The sequence below is a fragment of the Blennius ocellaris genome (genome assembly GCF_963422515.1).
Source record: "Blennius ocellaris genome assembly, chromosome: 8".
NCBI classification, from domain to species: Eukaryota; Metazoa; Chordata; class Actinopteri; order Blenniiformes; family Blenniidae; genus Blennius; species Blennius ocellaris.
Window position 1 is genome coordinate 26,527,128 of NC_137657.1, and position 18,297 is coordinate 26,545,424.

Consider the following 18,297-nt stretch of genomic DNA (forward strand, 5'->3'; position numbering starts at 1 on the left):
TCTGCAGCATTAAAAAGTCGAGATACCGGAAAAGAGACGGTCTCCGGTTTGTTTTTTATAATATTTAGAACTGAATCGAATAAACGACAACAGATTTGTTTTGTGACTTTGTGTGTTTTCTCCTCTACTTTGTTTCTTTCGTGGAGCTCTTTATAGTTCACATGAACCTCTGACTAAGCCCCCGCCTCCCCCTTAGCTACTGTCGCTAACTCAGACCACCTAGCCGGTTGGCTAGCGACGTTGCTCCCAGTGTCCAAAAGTCCAATACAGTTAAAATGGGAACGGTGGAAGTATATTATACTTCTCCTCTATAGAACACTAGACTGCTCCTGGTCCCCAAACAGGTTTATGATATAAACGCACTTAAGCCTGATATAAATACCATTTGTTTAAATAATGAATTCAACTCTAAAGTGCCGATAATTTCACATCTTAAACGGCTGAAGCCACGAAATGATATTTGAAGGCCTGAAATTTGAATTTCGAGGCCACGAAATGTTAATTTGTGGCAACAATTTATATTTTCATATCACATGAGGGGTCCGGGGCGGCGTACAAATACACACTGCATGGAGGCATAATATATGACAGCTCTGTGTGTTGTGATAGTTATCGATAGATTTGCAATATATGTGCAGCTCTAGTTGTCATTATCAATTATAAACTGTTAAAAGCTGTTGATGACTGATTTACAGTATCTTATCAGTAAATCATAAAACGTCCAAGTAGCTGTTTACCTGTCAGTTTGAAACTCTACCAAGTGGATGTTTACGTGCAGCATGATAACAACCACAAGTTGAGAAATTGATTTGAAGAAGGGGGGGGGGGGGGGGGGAAATCTATCTTTTAATCACCGTTTTGATGGGAGGAGCGTTTAAATCCAAGCACAGCCGCAGGTCAGGCCTGAACGCTTCTGTTGGAGAAAATCTACTGCGACACGGATCCAGTGTCTGTTTTTGTTCGCTAAACTGAGGGCAGGTGCTGAAACACTGCATTCTGGGTAAGACGGTCCCAGACTTCAGGTTTATACACACACACATACACACACACACACAGTGCGGCCTTAATAAGCACAAATACTATTTGTGCAAAGATATAGAGGGAGGAAAATGTCTGACTGTGTTGAAAAACACTCCTGGGAACAATTTAATTTCTTACAGATTTTTTTTTTTTTAATCTATTCACATTAGCTGGCTGTTGCAGTAATAGATTAAACCCCCCCCCCCCCCCCCCCCCCCCCCCCCCCCCCCCCCCCCCCCATGGTGGAATCCAGTGGTGAATAGATGATATGATGGGGTATTTCCTTACAATAGGAAGTTCGATGTGGTGGAAAAATAAAGGAAAGCTGTTGGACTGATGTTGCATGTGAGCGGCAGAAAGGAATCCAAACTGCCTGCCAGTAGTGCAATAATCTATTTGATCCATTGTTGCAGTCGCATTTAGAAATTCCTCTTAAAATGTAATAACTTCAGCTGAAAATATAATGACGCATAAATAAAACTGCATTTCTGAGAAATAGATTCTTTCTTTGCAGGTTTGGTTACGGGAAATAGGCATAATGTATGAGATTCATGGAGTGTGTGTGTGTATGTAGTTTGTAAAAACATCCATAATACAACAGCTATAAGAGAAGTGTTTTGGACATTTCACTGTGTTTTGCACAAAAAAGATTTAATTGAAATTGGCTCTATGTTGAGACGGCATTTTTTTTTTTTTTTGTACTAATAGTTTGTTTTTTGTGAAAATATAGTGATTTTCTTCAGGTATTCTCTGCACAAGCACTGAGAAAAACTACAAGCATATACAAATGGCTTTTATCTTCTTGCAGAAGTTCCAATCACTACATTTTTACATGATTATTGTATTTGTTCACGCAGTTTGTGAAAGCTTGTGTTCTGTGCACCTCACGAGCAGAGCCGCTGTTTGTTTATTTGCAGTGTCGTGATTAAGGTTTACCAATATGTTCCAGGTTCTGATGGTTAAAACGCAGCGGGAACCAGTTTGCAGTTAAACGGAGCGGTTCAGTGTCGGCCGTGTCGGCGCTGACATATTGCTGCATACCTGTTGTGTTGGTCCGGGTAGGGAGACGAGTCATAAATCATTCTGAGCAGGAGCCCTGCTGGCAGCTCGGCCAGGATGGATTTAGCCTCAGCAGGACTCTGTTTTTATCTTTTAAAACACCTCGGTGAGTCTTATTAGCAAAATGTCAGGCTAAACTTTGAACTTTTCTTTTTTACATTATGATTTATTAATTTGTTGGGGGGTTTTTTTATAGCAAAATGATCAAACTGAAGATTTTATCTTCATCAAATGTTGGTTACTCGTCCTGATAGTTCTGATAGAGGATCTAATTAACTGGTCACCACTGTGTGTCTCTTTATGAATAGGATTGGTCAGATGGATATAATTTAAATTGCACACATTTCAGAAGTTGGGTGGAATAATCACATCAATCTCCACTTTGGTTTCTTCCATTTTTCAAATAAATGAATGAAAGCAATCAATGTGCGATCTTGTGAAGTTTTACAAACATTCAAGCTACAAAAATAAACCCTTTTTCAGAATTCTTTGCTTTTTTTCCCATTTGTAAGATTGATAAAACCCTCAGGCTTCATATTCTCATTCTGTCTTTCGAACCTGTAAAGAACATCCACGGCTTTGTGATTTATGACGGAGAGGTGATGTGCTGGTATGCAGACGACGCGCCGCTGTTAAAATGTGCTTAATGTGTCACATGTTGGGCTCCGCTGGTACCATTTAGTTCATAAGCTCTTAATCTGTAACTTGCTTTGTTATTTTTTTTATTTTTGGGGGGATTTTGAATTCTGTCCCTGTGGTGTAAAATGTCGGCCTGTTCTGCTCTGCACAGATGTTCTGCCGGACTCAGTGGCCGTCCCCCGACGAGTACAGCCAGCTGGAGGTCCACACCAGCCTGGGTCGCACCGACATCGTCCGCTGGTTCAAGGAGCACCGCTCGGCTCTGAAGAGCGGCGAAGCTCTGGACTGGATGGACGGCTCCCTCAAGCAAAGCCCGCCGGATCGGGAGAAGGCGGGCCAGGAGCAGAACGGGCAGAGCTCTGAGAAGAACCAGGCCGCTTCCCCGGCGGACAAGGCGGCGAAAGGTGAGATCTGGAAGCGAGCCCGGCGTGGCAGCGACGGTGAGACGCGCTCCATTAACCCCCGTGGCGACTTGTTGTGGTGTGCAGTGGAGGAAGCCGTGGACAAGGCGGCGGCGGCGGCGGCCAGGGAAATCCCCAAACTGTCCGAGCAGCCCAAAGTCCAGCGGCTGACCGACAGACTAACGCCGGCCGTGACGGACCTGAGCAGGAACCGGCAGGACCAGACCGGCTCGAGTACGGCCGATAAAGGAAGGTGGGTGTGGAGACGGAGGGGGGAAGCAAAGGGAAATAATCCAAAGGTTTATTTTTCAGATGTTTTCCATTAAAACGGAGCTAAAAATACAGTATGACCGCAGCGAGCGGCGGCGGCTCGTCACGCTGCCGAGCACAAAGCGGGAAACGGTCGGTTCTGATCTCCGCTTGTGTGTCTGAACGGCGTTTCCCTGCCAGGTGGGTGAAAGTGACGGTGGCCGTGGGAGACGAGAGCGAAGGCGTGGAGAAGCAGAGGACGGCCACGGACACCGAGGTCGTGACCTTGGAGCAGCCGGGGAGGGTCACTGGTTGACGGTGGGTCGTTTAGCTCTAATTTATCTCTAATTCTAACCGAGGGGAAAGTGAAGAGGCGGTTTCAGATGTATTTTGACTTTTTAAACTGCCTCAAGGTTTAGTAAAACATGGAGCGACATTAGCGGTGGTCAAACGGAGAGTTGAGTGACTCTTTATTATATTTTCATCCTTCTAATCAACCCGACTCATGTTTTTACATCACACGATGTAACGATAATTTATGAAGAATTGAAGTTATTGATTGGAATGAATGGTAATTTTACGCATTAATAATTATAGGAAGTGATAGATTAATGAATTAAAGTTATTGAATTATTAAAAAATAATGTATTAATATAAATGAGTAATTTGTCAGTTATTAATGTAAGTGGAATCGGGGACAAATGACCAAACTATCAGTTGAAAGAATTTACTTAAGTTTGTTGATATTTCTTAAAAAGATAGAAATGAGCGCATGTCACAAAATAATCCGCAATAATAAATAAATCCGTCACCAGGAATCATTGGATTCAGCTCACAGGCGTTGATTAGCATCATGTATCGCGTCTCAAGTTATTGCTTCGCGAAACAACAATATATTTCAAATATAAAGTTAGATATATAGTAAAACTATAAGTGCACTGGATACAATTTATTTCCATTTAAAAATGTATGAAAGACTCTTCAACCAAACTTTTCTCGTGGTTTGATTGGTTGAGTTCCGTTTAGTGGGAGGAAAGAGGCTCTATAATCTGGATTTTAACCGCTTTTGAAAGAAAAATTGGTCAATAATCTCACGACAAGAAGAAGAAGCGGCTGAGGTCTGAGTCGGTTCAGGGAATCATTCTGCTCTCCTGTTCTCACACAGAGAAATTACTGTCAATAATCACAACAGTAACAGGGTTTATTAGAAGTGGGATTTTAGTTCCGGCGTTGCGTGATAACGTGTTATTCCCCACGCCGGTTGTTAAGACGGAAAATATGGCCTCGGGTGCGCTAATTGCAGGTGAATTGAGGACGCGGTGCTCTGATGTGTTCAGAGCATGTTGGGTAACGGAGCAGGTCTCCGTCAGCCGGTGATTAAAAGTCTGGCCGTCTTGACTCGCGTGAAACACAAAGAGGTGGCGAACTGCTCCTTTACTGCTCCGCAGCTGCTGCCTTCAGCTCCGGGAAGCAGCGATTAGCATGTAATTACCCTCTGATTGGTCCTTCGCCGAGATGGCACACGCCGCCATTAGCATGTGGACGCACGCGGCTAAGATCACAGGAAGGCCGCTGTGCCGTCAGTCAAAACGCTTTCCAGGATTTCTCCTTCGTGCCGGAGAGAGTAAAACGGTCAATATTGTCCCGTAAAGTGCAGATTTTAAAGTCCTAGTGAAATGAAAATTCGACCTCCAAAACACTCTGGCTTCTAGGGACATTTTTTATGCTAACTGGCCGAAAGGTAAAATGTTAAAACACGGCAATCTGCAAGAAAATAGCCGATAAACAGCGCTATTTTTGCTGCTGGGCGGAGCTTCTGACAATAATAGAGTGACGTCACGAGTTGTGCACACGCCCAAGTTGTGTTTACATTATGGAGGATCAGAGTTTTGACGACGAAGAGGCTGAATTTAACGATATTTTATCATCATCGGGCGTTTCATATCCAGTGATTGATGAAGGCTAGCGGCTAGTGGGCGAGCTAACAGCTAGCCACTCCCGCCGCCCGTGCTCCTTTTCTCCTCTCTGGTCTCTTCCAGGCTCAATCTTTCCCCAAGGCTCATAAAACGCCGACTATAACTTCAAAACACTAAAAACGTCGATATTTAAGAGGGAAACAAGCCGATATAAACACAACAGATGGAGATCTGCACAACTCGTGACATCACGCCCACGAAGAAGGATTCCCCCGACTTCCTCGGCTGGAGATTCAAAATTGAAATAACTTTGTTATGCGACAACAGTGGTGGGGCAGAGTCGGAGAAACCTTATAAGTAGAACCCCAACTATCGTTTTTTTGCAAAGTAGTGTTTTATATTTCACCAGGCCTTTAAACCTCCCGTTTCCTTTTTCCAGATGGGATCAAATCATTTCAAGCCGGGGGTCCGGCCGCCGCCAGGCGACTCGGGACGAACAAAGACGAAACCAGTGACACGCGTGTGACGTGGGTCGCGGCGCCGTCGCCGAGGGGGCGGAGCTTCACTGTTAACGCACTGACATTAAGAGGAGTGCCAAAGCTGGACTTGATGCATTGTTCTTACTGCTACGCTTCTACTTCTACTTCTTCTTCTTCTTCATCTTTTTCCCTCCGTCTTTTTCTTCAAGAAACACTTGTGTAAATAATTTTCTGTATTACAGAAGGAAAAAAAAAAAAAGTTTGTATAGTTTTACTGTGAGGGCATGATTTGTTACTTTTTTTTTTTTTTTTTTTTTTTAAAGAAAGATGAACTCTTGCCCGGAACATGGAATGTTTTCTGCGTTCGTGTCATCGATGTTAAAATCAAAGTGTATTATAGTCGGTTATTTGCTGAGAATCAGCCCTATTTTTTTGGAGTAAAAAAAAAAAAAGAAAGAAAAAAAGATGACAAAAATCCCACATGCGCTGCTCGCCGCGAGTAGACGCCGATGGCACTTGCATTAATCGCTGTGTTTAGTGGTAGATACTTTCATACCGGGTCGGTTCGTCCCAAAACTGTTCGGAAATGGTCTGTTTGTTTTGTTTGTTTGTTTGTTTGTTTGTCTTTCCTCCTGCAGCGTCACCTTAAATCACCCTCGTAGAGTTACAGTGGTGAAGGTGGGAATGTCACACAAGTGCTAGGGGGGGGGGGGGGTGGGGGAGTGAAAGAAGAGACGCCGCAGAGTGAACACGACGTGTTGGACGGCGTGTCAATGAGCACACACATTTAGAAGCCGCCGGCGCTTCTCGTCCGCCTCGATCCGGCACCTCGCTGGCTGAAACGGGACGTCCGGCGGCCCTCGTACGACTCTTCGTCCGGCTTCTCATGTTCTCACCCGAAACACGCCAAACAAGCGTACAGGTCGAGGAGGAAGGGAGGAGTTCTACGCGTGATGATGTTTTTATTTGAGCCATTTCCGATCTCCGCTCTGCCGCCAGGCCGTGGACGCCACTTCTTCTCTCCTTTAAATTCAGATGGGTTCTTCCATTCAGTGGTTTCACTTCTGCACCGACACGTCGAGGGGTTTTTTTTTTTTTTTTTTTAAATGAATGTCTGAGAGACAGATGACCAAATAAAGCTGGAAACACGCGGCGTCGAAGCATTTGGAATGTCACGGCAGCCAAAGTTGTCATGAGCTGCTTTTCTTCTTTGCATGTGCTTTTAGTCATTTCTTTCCATGATTTCAAAAAAAAACATTTTTTTTGGGACTCCTCGCCAGACGTGATTCAAAAAGGGATGTCTGAGGGTTTTTCTGGGTCACAATTGGCAGTATTTGTTCAGGCAGAGACGTTTCCAGCAGGTGTGTGTGTCTGTTTGCAGGCTGAATGTGTGTCGCTGCTGCTGCTGCTGCTTTAGTTTGTCCAGACAAGTATCTGGAATACTGTACGTTTGGTTGGCTAGTTCGGAGTACCGCTTGCATCTTCTTCTTCTTTTTTTTTTTTTTTTTTTTCTACATTAGGTCTGCTGTAACTCAATAAAAACACAACCAACTGTAAACCTGCCTCTTGGTCCGCGTCATTAACGACTTTCGGGGAACACAAACGTGTGTTATTTAGTTCTCAGGATGAAAACTGAAAGTGTAGTTTAGTATAGAATTTAGAATGCATATTACAGTATAGTGCCATATATAAAGGGGGGGGACTATTTTGACAACACACATGGAGTTAGACCAGGGGTGTCAAACTGATTTTAGTTGAGGGGCCACATCAACCTGATCTGACCGCTGGAGGGCCGAACGAGTCAAACGTAACATGTTAAACTGCAGATATGGACAAATGCAAAGTCTTTCCTTCTTTTGATCCTTTTGTAACTGCAAGAATTTGCCAGTTTATTCTGAAATATACATATTAAAGGAAATCTGATATAATTGCAAAAAAAAACAAAAAACCCTGGATATCGTATTTTTATTCAGGATTAAAACAATTTGTCATCTGGAAATTGTTTTGAGTTTACGTGCCCAAAATTTCGCATAAATTGGACTCATTGTTTTATTGTGAAAGGTGTTTGCGTCATGTGACCTCCACAGATGCATTAATGTCGGGGGTCAAATTCTGACCAAGGGTGGTTTTCAATGTCATTTTTGACAATCTAGTGTTTTTAGATCAGCCTCTGTCCGTTTTCATTTTCATACTTTAAAAAAAAAATCACAGTGGATTAGATCCTCTGGCGGGCCGGTTCTGGCCCCCGGGCCGTGTGTTTGACACCCCTGAGTTAGACACTTCTGACAAAAAAACACATTTATGGTGTTTCTACGCTTCATACACAGATTTTCTGTGGCCAACGATCAGCCACTGCCTCTACAGTCCTCATGTCAGTCTACGTCGTGTTGCAGTGGTTGACATGAACACAAGATCTGATGGTTTGAAAGCAGTAAAGTTATGAATATTGAAAGATTTGCACTTGATATTTAAGGAATTATGACAGATGCTACATAAACTAGCAGAAATGCTGAAGTGTTTGGTTCAGCTACAAGAAATATTGCGGGATTTAGCTATATTGTCGGTATCTTGTTTGTCGCCAAACAAGCGGGTTTAGGAAAAATGTACTTTTCCCGAAGTTGGTCGTCTCCAGCAGGACTGCAGCTGAAGATCACGGGACGCTTGGGAGTTTTGCATCTATTGACTCGACTCGTCTCGCAGCATCTGCCGAACCTGCTGTGATTCTCCTCCCTGGCTTGGCTCCCAATCACTTCACTTCGTCACGGCACTACTCACAGTTTATTTATTACACGGCTGGACTTATCGCACGGGTAACCATTAAATCACTGTACCGAGTTCACCGAGCTGAGAAAGACGTTCTCTCACTGACGAATTAATCCGCATGCCGAGGTGATTGACTTTATACACGACCATGGAAGTGATCGAGCAAATACTTATAGAAATATAGTGTATATATAGGACTGTGACAGGTAAACGTTATGAGAAATTCTCCCACATCCGATTGAACGGTTGACCTCTTGCTCTTTTTGATGATTTTTCACTCATAGTAAATACAAATCACACACAAGACTCCGTCATCCTTTCAGTAAACAATTGTTATATTTACACACACAAAAAAAAGAGACTTAACATCCCATCTCGACCTCTTCAGAAGGCCTTACAGCTGAGATGGATCCAGGTCTGTAGTTCCACACCCATGTAAGTCCAGACCTGGAGGCGGAGCTGTTGGAAGCAGCCGGCGCCGTACAGAGGGGCGGCCGGGAGGGCGCTCCCGGTGCGCTGGTAATTACAATGTAATCTGATATGGCATCGCAGAGACGGAGGAACACGTGAAGGGAAAAAAAACCGACAGTGTGCTGGTCTGCAGCTGCGACGTCTCCCATCCTGACAGGCTGAACGCCGGGAGGGAGGGAGGAGGGAGGGAGGGACAGGAAAGAAGGGGTGGGGGGGGGCAGATTAAGAGTTATCACAGAAAGAAAACAGAATTTATTGGTATTTTCCATCTGCGTGACATGGACACATCCGCAGTCGTAGTGACGGCGAGAGTCCTGCAGGGCGGCGCAGACCTGGTTCAAATGTTTGCTTCCTTTCATCCCGTCGTGTCTTTTAATATTAAAAATGAAATAAAACAGCCTGTTTTTTTTTGTTTTTTTAAGAGGGGGAGGGGGGACGACACACACAAAACATGTGAGGAAGCAAGCATTTCAACCTGAAGCATCCACTGTCCAGCGTTTTCGTGATTCCAACTCGTTGGGAGGAGAGACGACTCCTCATTCGTCCCCCAGGCGCATTCCTTGCCCCCAGTTGTGGCGTCCTCCTCCTCCTCCACCTCCTCCTCCACCGCCGCCGCCGCCCGCAGCCTCCTGGGCAGCGGGCCTCCTGCTGGGAGGGGCTCCGAAGCCCGACACTCCCCCCCTCCTGTTGGGAAGGAGCCGGTACCTGGGAGGAGGAGGAGGAAGAGGAGGAGGAGGTGAATGTGAGATTCCAAGAAGAAAAACGCATTTCAGCTCATTTGCTTTCAGTCTCAAGCGGAAACACTCGTCGTTTTTAACGCTTTCCTTTCAGTAAAGTTCCACAATTAGACGGCAAAAACAACGTAGTTTTCATGTTGGACCACTAGTGGGTGCTGTTGGAATACAACTCGTATGGACAGATCACCACGTAGACTGGAAATCAATTAAAGTGGGTTATGGATTTAAAAAAACCTAATTTAGTGGCAGTAATGAGCCGCCCATGGCTGGAATCCAGTAGTTGGTCTTGTTTTTGCGCCACAGCAGTCGATGTTTTCTGCAAGATGGCGGAGGCAGCTGGCAAACAGGCTTTAAAAAAAAAAAAAAAAGAAAGAAAGAAAAAGAAAAGAGAAGCATCGGGACAGAAAACTTCACGGGGAAAAAAAAAAAAACTCCTCCAAAGTGTCCTTCACTAAATCCACTGAAAAGATGTGTGACCTGCAAACCGAGACGAGGTCGAGACAGCGGCTTGTATTTCGTGTCCAGTTCTCGCTCGTTCGGCATTAATTAAGCTCGTCGTTTTGGTTTTGAGCCGTTTTACACAAATTATTGAAGTAAAATGCACAATTCTCATGCGTTTGTTTTTTTCTTCATGAAGATATGTTGTTATATGCTGAGCTGGGTAAACAAATGTTTATTTAAACACTCAAATAATCCAGATTATTTACACAACGGCCTTTTTTGGGGATTTTACAAGTAACCTTCAACAAAACGAGCCTCGGCACAGAAAACACCACTCCTCACATCCAGCAGGTTGAAAACTACCGGAGAAACGGCGTTAAGTGCAACTCGCGCCATCAGAAACACACAATATTGGCGTGTTGACTTTGCGGTAAAAAACTCACACCGCCACCTCTGAGTCTGGTTTCTGCAAAGGTTTCTCCCTGTTAGAGGGAGTTTTTCCTTTCCGCAGTCGCAAACACACCTGCTTGCTCATGTGGATATGTTGGGCTTTTCTAGTTTCTCTATAAAAGCAAATTGGAATGACTGTAAAGTATTTAAAAATGTCATTCTTTTTTTTTTATTAAAAAATAAACACAAAAGAAACAACTCAATGTTCGAGGTAAAAGTCGTATAACAAAAGTAAACTGGAAAAATTCACAGCAGTTTCTTGTGTTGATTGAAACGCATGCAACGTGAACCATCTACCAGAATTTCTAGAAATTATGAAAATCTTCCATGTTGAAGAGCTTCTAGCATTGTATTTTCATTTTTATCATTACTTAACATATTTTGTACTTTGCAATTAAATCAGAGATTCATTTCAAAACTAAAAAAAAGGATAGATTAAAGCAAATTCTCGAGCAATAAAAAAAAAAAAAAAAAAACTTACAGGAACTGCGGCGTGGAGAGGAAGGCTCGGCCGCCCAGGTCCATGGGGTATTTGAACATGAGGAAGAAGTAGAGGTGACCCACCAGGTTCCCCGTCAGCTCATTCACAAACCTGTGGTGGAGCCAGAGAAGGTCTGATCACACACACACACACACAGACACACACACACACACACACACACACAGGTTTGTACTTACGACCCGCCGATGATGAAGTTGAAGCCCAGGATGACCCAGGGTAGGTAATGAGCCTGGAACAGACCAGCACAGAATACATGGGAGTGATGTCGTACAAACAGATTACTTGGGTGTAGATGTGAAACATATAGAGCAGAATTAATCAGCTCCTACTTAATCAAAATATAAAGATCATTTACTGTTCCAAGTTCGCCGTCAACTCGACGCTCAAACTGCTTGAAACGTTCAAAAAGCCACTGGAATGGAACTTGTTCTTTTTTCTTGTTTGGACGGTCACATGTGACTTATAAATAACTTTCGTGTCAATAGAAACCATCTGGAACCACGAGACGGCCTGAGAACTTTAGGAAAAACCTCCATCGTTACTGTGTCTGACTTGAAAACACAAACAAAACGTTGCCGATAAGAAAAAGCCACAGAGCAGAATTTCGTTTCGCAGAAGTCCTTTAGGCGGTTCTGCAGCGGAGTGGAAAAACTCGATTTTAGTGGAACTGCAGATAAATTCATCTTTTGTTCCTTAAACGAGTGTCGCATGAACGGTGGAGAAATAACTCTTGAACACCAGCACAACCAATATAGCCTGTTTTTTTTCTCCTCCTCTTCATTTCTATACTCACTTTGACTCACAGTATAGAAAATACTGCTGTAATTTCATTATAGCGATCAATCAGTACCTTGTTGCTGTAATGCCACTTTACAAAACACGTTACCTTGAATCGCGTGCCGAACCAGAAGGACACGATCACGTCTTTGTTGAACTGCGCCCAGACGTACAGCACCGACATGATGAGAGGGATCATCAGCAGCTGGAAGCACAAAGCAACCGATTGTTCACCGTCGGGCCTTTTAAGAGCTTCGAGCGACGGGAAGTAAACAAGAGCCACAAGCTTCACGATCCGGCTGCCGAGGTGAGGAGTCACGCTGTGGTTCCAGACACTGAGAGGAGGAGGAGGAGGAGGAGGAGGAGGAGGAGGAGGAGGAGGAGGAGGAGGAGGAGACTCACCTGCATGTTCATCAGCAGCCCAGTTATCTACACATTCAGTCAAGGACAAACTCAATGCCATCAGCCCTGCAGTTCTCTTCAACTCCCCCCCCCCCCTCCCTACACACCCACACACACACACAAGATGTCATCTGAGGTGACCCAAGAAGTTTCTATGAAATCCACACAGACGGAGCTAAAAACGGCTTCAGTAAAACGAGGCAGGGGCGAGGGAAGTGGCAGACAGGCTGCCAGTGTGACGGCTGAAACTCCCGGCGAGACGTCGCGGTGCCGTAGAAGCGGGCCGGAGTGTGCTGCTGGTACTGCATGTGACCTAGATTAGGTTTCGCCGCTCTGCAGGGGGGGGGGGGGGACACTGGGCCACTGGCACAGAGCCAGCCTGACATGGCACACTGCTGCAGAGAGAGAGCGAGCGAGAGAGAGAGAGAGAGGAGAATAGACTGATGAAAGGAGAGCAGGAGGAAAACAGATTGAGACGTGAGCGAGGAGCAGGAAGCAGGCCAGCAGTGACGGACCCGCCGTGATTTAACTTGGGGTTTTTTAAAACGCCTTGTTTTATTGTGAAATCTCCATTTAAAAAAAAAAAAGGATACGACGATGCAGATCCAGTTGAAGAAGAGCATGAAGACGTAGTCCGCCGGTCGGCCCTCGAACGCTCCTAGGAGGTGATGGGGAAAAAAAGTCATCTTCACAAAGAGCGTTGGTCCGTTTGCTAGTCAACACGTCTCAGTCGACACTCGTCAGTTCTGCGGACGTTTCGTCTCTACGGCCAGCGGGTTTTTTCCACGTCGTTTCTTTCGGCTGCTCCGTCAGTTCTGTCAATTAGTTGTGGTCATTTCAACTGAAGCAAGATGCATGAAGGGTGGTAAGAGTGTGTGTGTGTGTGTGTGTGTGTGTGTGTGTGTGTGTGTGTGTGTGTGCAAGTGGAGGAGCAAGAGTGGAAGTGCAAGAGTGCACACACACACACACACACACACACACACACACACACACACACACACACACACACACACACACACACACACACACACACACACACACACACACACACACACACACACACACACACACACACACACACACACACACACACACACCTTCTTCATCTCCAACCAAACTTGTAGCTCAGAACAGAGAAACGCTGAGCGTTACATAATATTAAGAAGTCCAGCAGTCTGTCGTTCACCAGGCCATCAGCAGGATGAGCAGCGTGTTGGAACCACGGGAGGAAACTAATCTACCGGGTCGCCACAAGGCAGCGCTAAAGAAATGAAACGATAGCACCGAGGTGAACTGAACGCCGGTCCGACACGCCAGAGAGGCTGGGGGCTTCAGTTTCCTGCAGACCTTCATGAGGATCCGTTCATTAGGTTCACGTCTGCTGGAGACCGAACTCCTCCACTTCCTGATTCATACATTAAGACTGTCTGATCACTTTAACAACCTGATTTCAGGCCATTCGACTTGACCGGAGCTTGTTAAAACTCCTGTATTTTCATTTCCATGCAGACTTCTGGATCTGCAACATCGCCGCTTCGATTATTTCTTCGATATGCCTTTATTTATTGAAAATAAACTTCTTAACGTTAAGGACCTTGTCGACTTAAACATTTTGATTATGTGGAAAGCAAAACAAAAAAAAAATTGCCAAATGATGTTCAAAGTAATTTTGTTGGACAAACCGTTTGCCAGAGGAGAAAATGTGATTTTCAGAACAATGCTTGAAACAGAAATGTCCATCTGTTTATGGAGTAAAACTGTGGAACTCTTTAAGTGTGGAACTTAAATGTTGTTCAAGTGTTTACAAATTTAAGAAAATGTACAAAGAGAAAATTATGAGAGATTAGGAAAAAAATTGAAAATAGTCGACTGTAACTGTAGAACTGTAAGACAAAAGGAGGTTTTTTGTTAGGTTCTGTGATCTGGTGAGGCGTCGGGGGGGAACGATGGGGAATCGTATTGATTTGATTTTGTAGGAACAGATAAGATTAATCTTCTCTCTGTTCCTTTTTGTTCATGTAGGGATGAGAAATATACATATATATATATTGTGAAATGGCATGACATAACATGAACAAATGAATAAATTAATTAACGAGAAGCATTGGGCACAACTCTTAAAAATAAAATTATAAAAAAGGTACTCCAACGTATATTTAGGGCAGCAATCGAGTGGAAAACAGACTGGAGGAAGAGAGAGAGAGAGAGTGAGGGGACGTCCAGCAGGGTCTCACCCGTCTCCAGCCGGGTGGAGTAGTGGTACAGGAAGTAGAGGTTGACCAGGTACAGGAAGCCGGTGTTCGGGGTCACGGGGAAATAGAGCGTGGCGGTGATCGGTCTCCAGAGCTGAAACGAACACGGGAGACTTTTATTGTGAAAAGATGTCGACGCACTGTGCTTGGCCAGGAAAAGATTAAACGTTCAAATGGAAACAAAATGACGCAATAAAAGTGTCAAGATTAAGATGTTGAAAAGACTAAATGACGGGATACATAATTGACAACGTAGTTTGAGTTTACAACTATTTAAATATACGTTAGTATTTAATCTATTAATGCTTTTCTACCCTTTGTGTTTCAGGTTTTTTTTCCCCCTTCCTATGTTTTGTTGCATTTTCAATCCATTCTTCATGCATATATAGGTCACCGTTAAGCCTTGTACATGTTCATATTTACTTATTTAATTCTTATTCTGATATATTTGATATTTAAGCATTCTGAATCCAAGAGGTTAAAGGATTCCCTTCCAGGATTAATAAAGCATTTCTATTCTCAAACAGCTGCACAAAAGGACCACTGTATGTGGACCAACACTGCCCGGCACCAAAACACTACAAAACTCAAGCTCACCACAACATTAACACTCCTCTTCTTGATTGTCAGGAAACAAATATACACAAGTGTAATTCACACACACAGCTTCAGGATGCAGTGAAACCAGGTTTTTTTTTTACAGAACGAGAACTTGCAGTCACCGATTACTGATACTGAGTACCAAATAATACAAATATAATCCTTCCGATTACTTTAAAATATGTCATATCTCTTCCCTGCCTCATGCTACTGGTCTATGGTCACTAGGATTTAGATTTAATGACCACATGTATTCTGTTTTAGTGGAAAAACGTCCTGCCAGATTTTAGCATTCAACTTCAAAATGATTTGTTGTGCATCATCAGCACCGAGCTGCTTCTTTCTCCGCCGATCACAACCGGCCTGGTGCATGTTTTTTTTTTTTTTTTTTATTCTACAGTAAGCTTTACCTCTCTCGTTACAGGTAGGATTACTCATCCTTCCCCGATTTGCTGAGAGCTTCAGGTCAGCTGACGTCAAGCTGCTGTACGTTGTGTGACTATTATGAGACTTTTATCTTGATGTAACTGTGATCAGTCTGCAGGTTAAACATCCACAAAGTGTAATGATTACTCAGACATGCAAGGACAAACTTCAACCTTCTGCTAAAATAAAGAGTCAAAGCTACTTGTTTTTTTTTTTTTTTTTTTAACAGTTTTCTCTCAAAAAGCAAAAGTTGTTACAAGATGATGTTTTTACTGTTATGGCTGTTCAACAGAAGCACAGCTTGGGTTGTGAGTGTGAATTGATGGAAGAGACACTGAACTGGCTTTCTGAAATCTACAGTGAACACGGAGCTAACGGAGTGGTTACTGAGAATAAAAATGATAATAATGAGTGGGAGCGATACAAGTCGCTCCCTCAAGTTAATAATAGGAGGAAACGAGATCATTTAATCCGCCATCGTGGACTCGAGAGTCCTGCAGGGCTCCTCCGCTGTCAGTCAGCTGCGTCGGATATATAATTTAGAAGCAGTTTTCCATTGTCATTTTTGCTTTTCACGCTTTTCATGGTAACATCATTGTAACTAACTTCACTTCCAGGTCTTGTTTCACGTTATGACCGCAGGCTGAGGTCTGCAGGCTCCACCATGCTCTACTGACACCCAATTATTATCTTCTAACCCACAAAACTTCTTAATAATGAAGCCATACTTGGTTCATCAGCAACAAAAAAATGGCAGATGGCGGTAATGCAACTTTATGGACGCAAACAGCCATTAAATCCAAAAGAAGAAGAAGATCTTTGAGTATTATTTTGGTATTTCCTTTTGAAAATCCAAATATGGTTACACAATAGAATAGACATATTTGATTAGTATTACTTTCTATTATTGTCATGTTATGTAAAATACTGTTATATTCATTCGAAGAATTCATTCCAATAAAAGACCTATTTAGTCCAGAGATGATCAGGTTACACTGACTTTCTAACCTTTCACAACCTCTCCACGCTATTTGTGATTAATTTCAGTCCAAGAGGCTCCTCGAAAAAAAGCTCTAAGATACTGTCTCTGCCTTGTGCAGTAAACAAAAACAACACTGTCCACCTAACAGCAGTGAAGTCAGTCAGTACTGTTTTACAGCAATAAAAGTACAGTGCAGTAAGATTTTGGTAAACAACATTTTGACAGCAACCGGAAGTGCTTTTTACGTCTCACGCTCTGATTGGCTGGCTCGCAGCTCGCGGCCTGCTCCGTGAGCCCAGCTAGCCACCTGCTAACTCTCTCGCCGCCTCAGTAAACACTCAACATTATCGGCCAACGCTTCAGACAAACTCACATGAAACTTGCTGAAGAACATTTCAGGAAACAGGACGAGGTTCCTGAAGTCCACCAGCCCTAGTTTTCCCACAAGCGGGACCGCGATGGAGGCGGCGAACCAGTACCGGGTGATGAACGGGATGCTTCGGAACCACTCCCCGATGTCTGACATCTTTCCATAGAGTTACGGCCAGCACCTGAGCGAAGCGAATCAAAAGCTCGTCTCTGTAAAATGAGCTCGAATCCCCCCAGAGCTGTGAGCTCCTGTCGTTTGTATCGGAGCCGCTGCACCAAGTTTATATGACGTGGCTAATCGCACAGCTAGCTTCATAAAAAATCACGTCACTGTGGTCACAGCGACACTTCCGGTCCATGTTTTCAAAATAAAAGCTTAAACGCAGGGGCGTGACGCTCGCATAGTCTGATCTCTCAAGTGAATAAATAGATTATGATCTAAAAATGGCTAGAACTCTGTATCTCGATCTTTGTTTTGGGAACAGAATAGAATAGACATGCACTTTGCATTAAATATATCTCATTCATCCAATATTAAAATACCACTGCCGGCGCTACAACTTTAACACAAAGTGAAAAGCAAACTTGGAAATAGCATGAACAAATGGGCGCAATTAATGAAGTGTTGTGACCTAGTTTTGGGGTGTATGGCTTTTGTTCAACACATTTAAACTAATTCTTTGAGCAGTTGCACACTAATTGTGTCCTGCTATTAACTCGACAAAAGTATGTGATCTAACGCGAAGGACATGCTGTGTGATGCAGGTATGTGCTTGGCGGTTTGAAAGATTGATCTGCTGGTAATACAGGTTTACAAACCCTAGCATAAAATACTTTTGATTGGATTTGATTAGAAAGTGCAATGTGATTAATGGGATCCCGTGATGTCACTAATACAAGCCATTGTAATGCCATCACAGTGACGTGGAAAAGCCAGGATGATCAGAACAATTACTTTCAGTCAGTCGTTCCTACAAGAGAGGACACCAACAGTAGATATCGCTATATGTGACAATAAAAACAGGTTTGACGCAATTCTTATGTATTTTCAAAAATGCAGTCTTGTCCATGCTCTTAATTTGAAGGAACTTGTTTCAACCGGAAATAATATTAATCTCGATCCGTACATTTTTCCTGTTTTACTTTTAAATTTGCAACACTTCCTCTAAAAGTCATGCTTGACCATCCAGAGAGAGCCACCAGCAGAAGGGGGTGTGTGCCAGACGGAGAGGGCTATTTACATATCTTCATCCACTTTATGGTCCTGGTGGTTAAAGCGGGAGACACCGTCTTTAAATTTTAAAGTACATATATTATTTAGAAGATAACTCATCATTGCTGCATATGAATTAGCAAATTTAA

At 43.6% G+C, this 18,297-nt stretch overlaps 2 protein-coding genes across 3 annotated transcripts in view; one reads left to right on the forward strand and one right to left on the reverse strand.

Annotated features, from left to right (window-relative positions):
* The window catches only part of zhx2a (zinc fingers and homeoboxes 2a), a 37,281-nt gene extending 30,833 nt beyond the window's left edge, over positions 1-6,448 (forward strand). For both annotated transcript variants that reach the window (XM_080501188.1, XM_080501189.1), the window contains exons 10-13: positions 2,870-3,122; positions 3,207-3,372; positions 3,570-3,686; positions 5,724-6,448. In XM_080501188.1, coding sequence (XP_080357314.1) covers positions 2,870-3,122; positions 3,207-3,372; positions 3,570-3,684 — 534 coding nt within the window. In that variant the 3' untranslated portion in view covers positions 3,685-3,686; positions 5,724-6,448. The remainder of the gene's footprint in view (positions 1-2,869; positions 3,123-3,206; positions 3,373-3,569; positions 3,687-5,723) is intronic.
* A 2,374-nt stretch (positions 6,449-8,822) lies between these two features.
* Positions 8,823-17,258, reverse strand: derl1 (derlin 1). Its single transcript, XM_080500700.1, has 8 exons — positions 16,940-17,258; positions 14,541-14,652; positions 12,900-12,964; positions 12,307-12,333; positions 12,014-12,109; positions 11,304-11,356; positions 11,107-11,217; positions 8,823-9,702 (listed from the first exon to the last, which is right to left on the reverse strand). Exons 1-8 carry the CDS (start codon positions 17,090-17,092, stop codon positions 9,534-9,536), a joined length of 786 nt encoding a protein of 261 aa, XP_080356826.1. The 5' UTR covers positions 17,093-17,258; the 3' UTR covers positions 8,823-9,533.
* Between the last annotated feature and the right edge of the window lie 1,039 nt (positions 17,259-18,297).

Bases quoted from the DNA above. Each gene is read 5' to 3' on its own strand.
- derl1 (XM_080500700.1), bottom strand. From the start codon at position 17,092: ATGTCAGACATCGGGGAGTGGTTCCGAAGCATCCCGTTCATCACCCGG. The intron at 14,653-16,939 runs GTGAGTTTGTCT...TGTTCGTTTCAG, and splicing joins TGTTCTTCAGCAAGTTTCAT to CTCTGGAGACCGATCACCGC. The intron at 9,703-11,106 runs GTAAGTTTTTTT...TCCTCCTCCCAG, and splicing joins CTCTCCACGCCGCAGTTCCT to GTACCGGCTCCTTCCCAACA.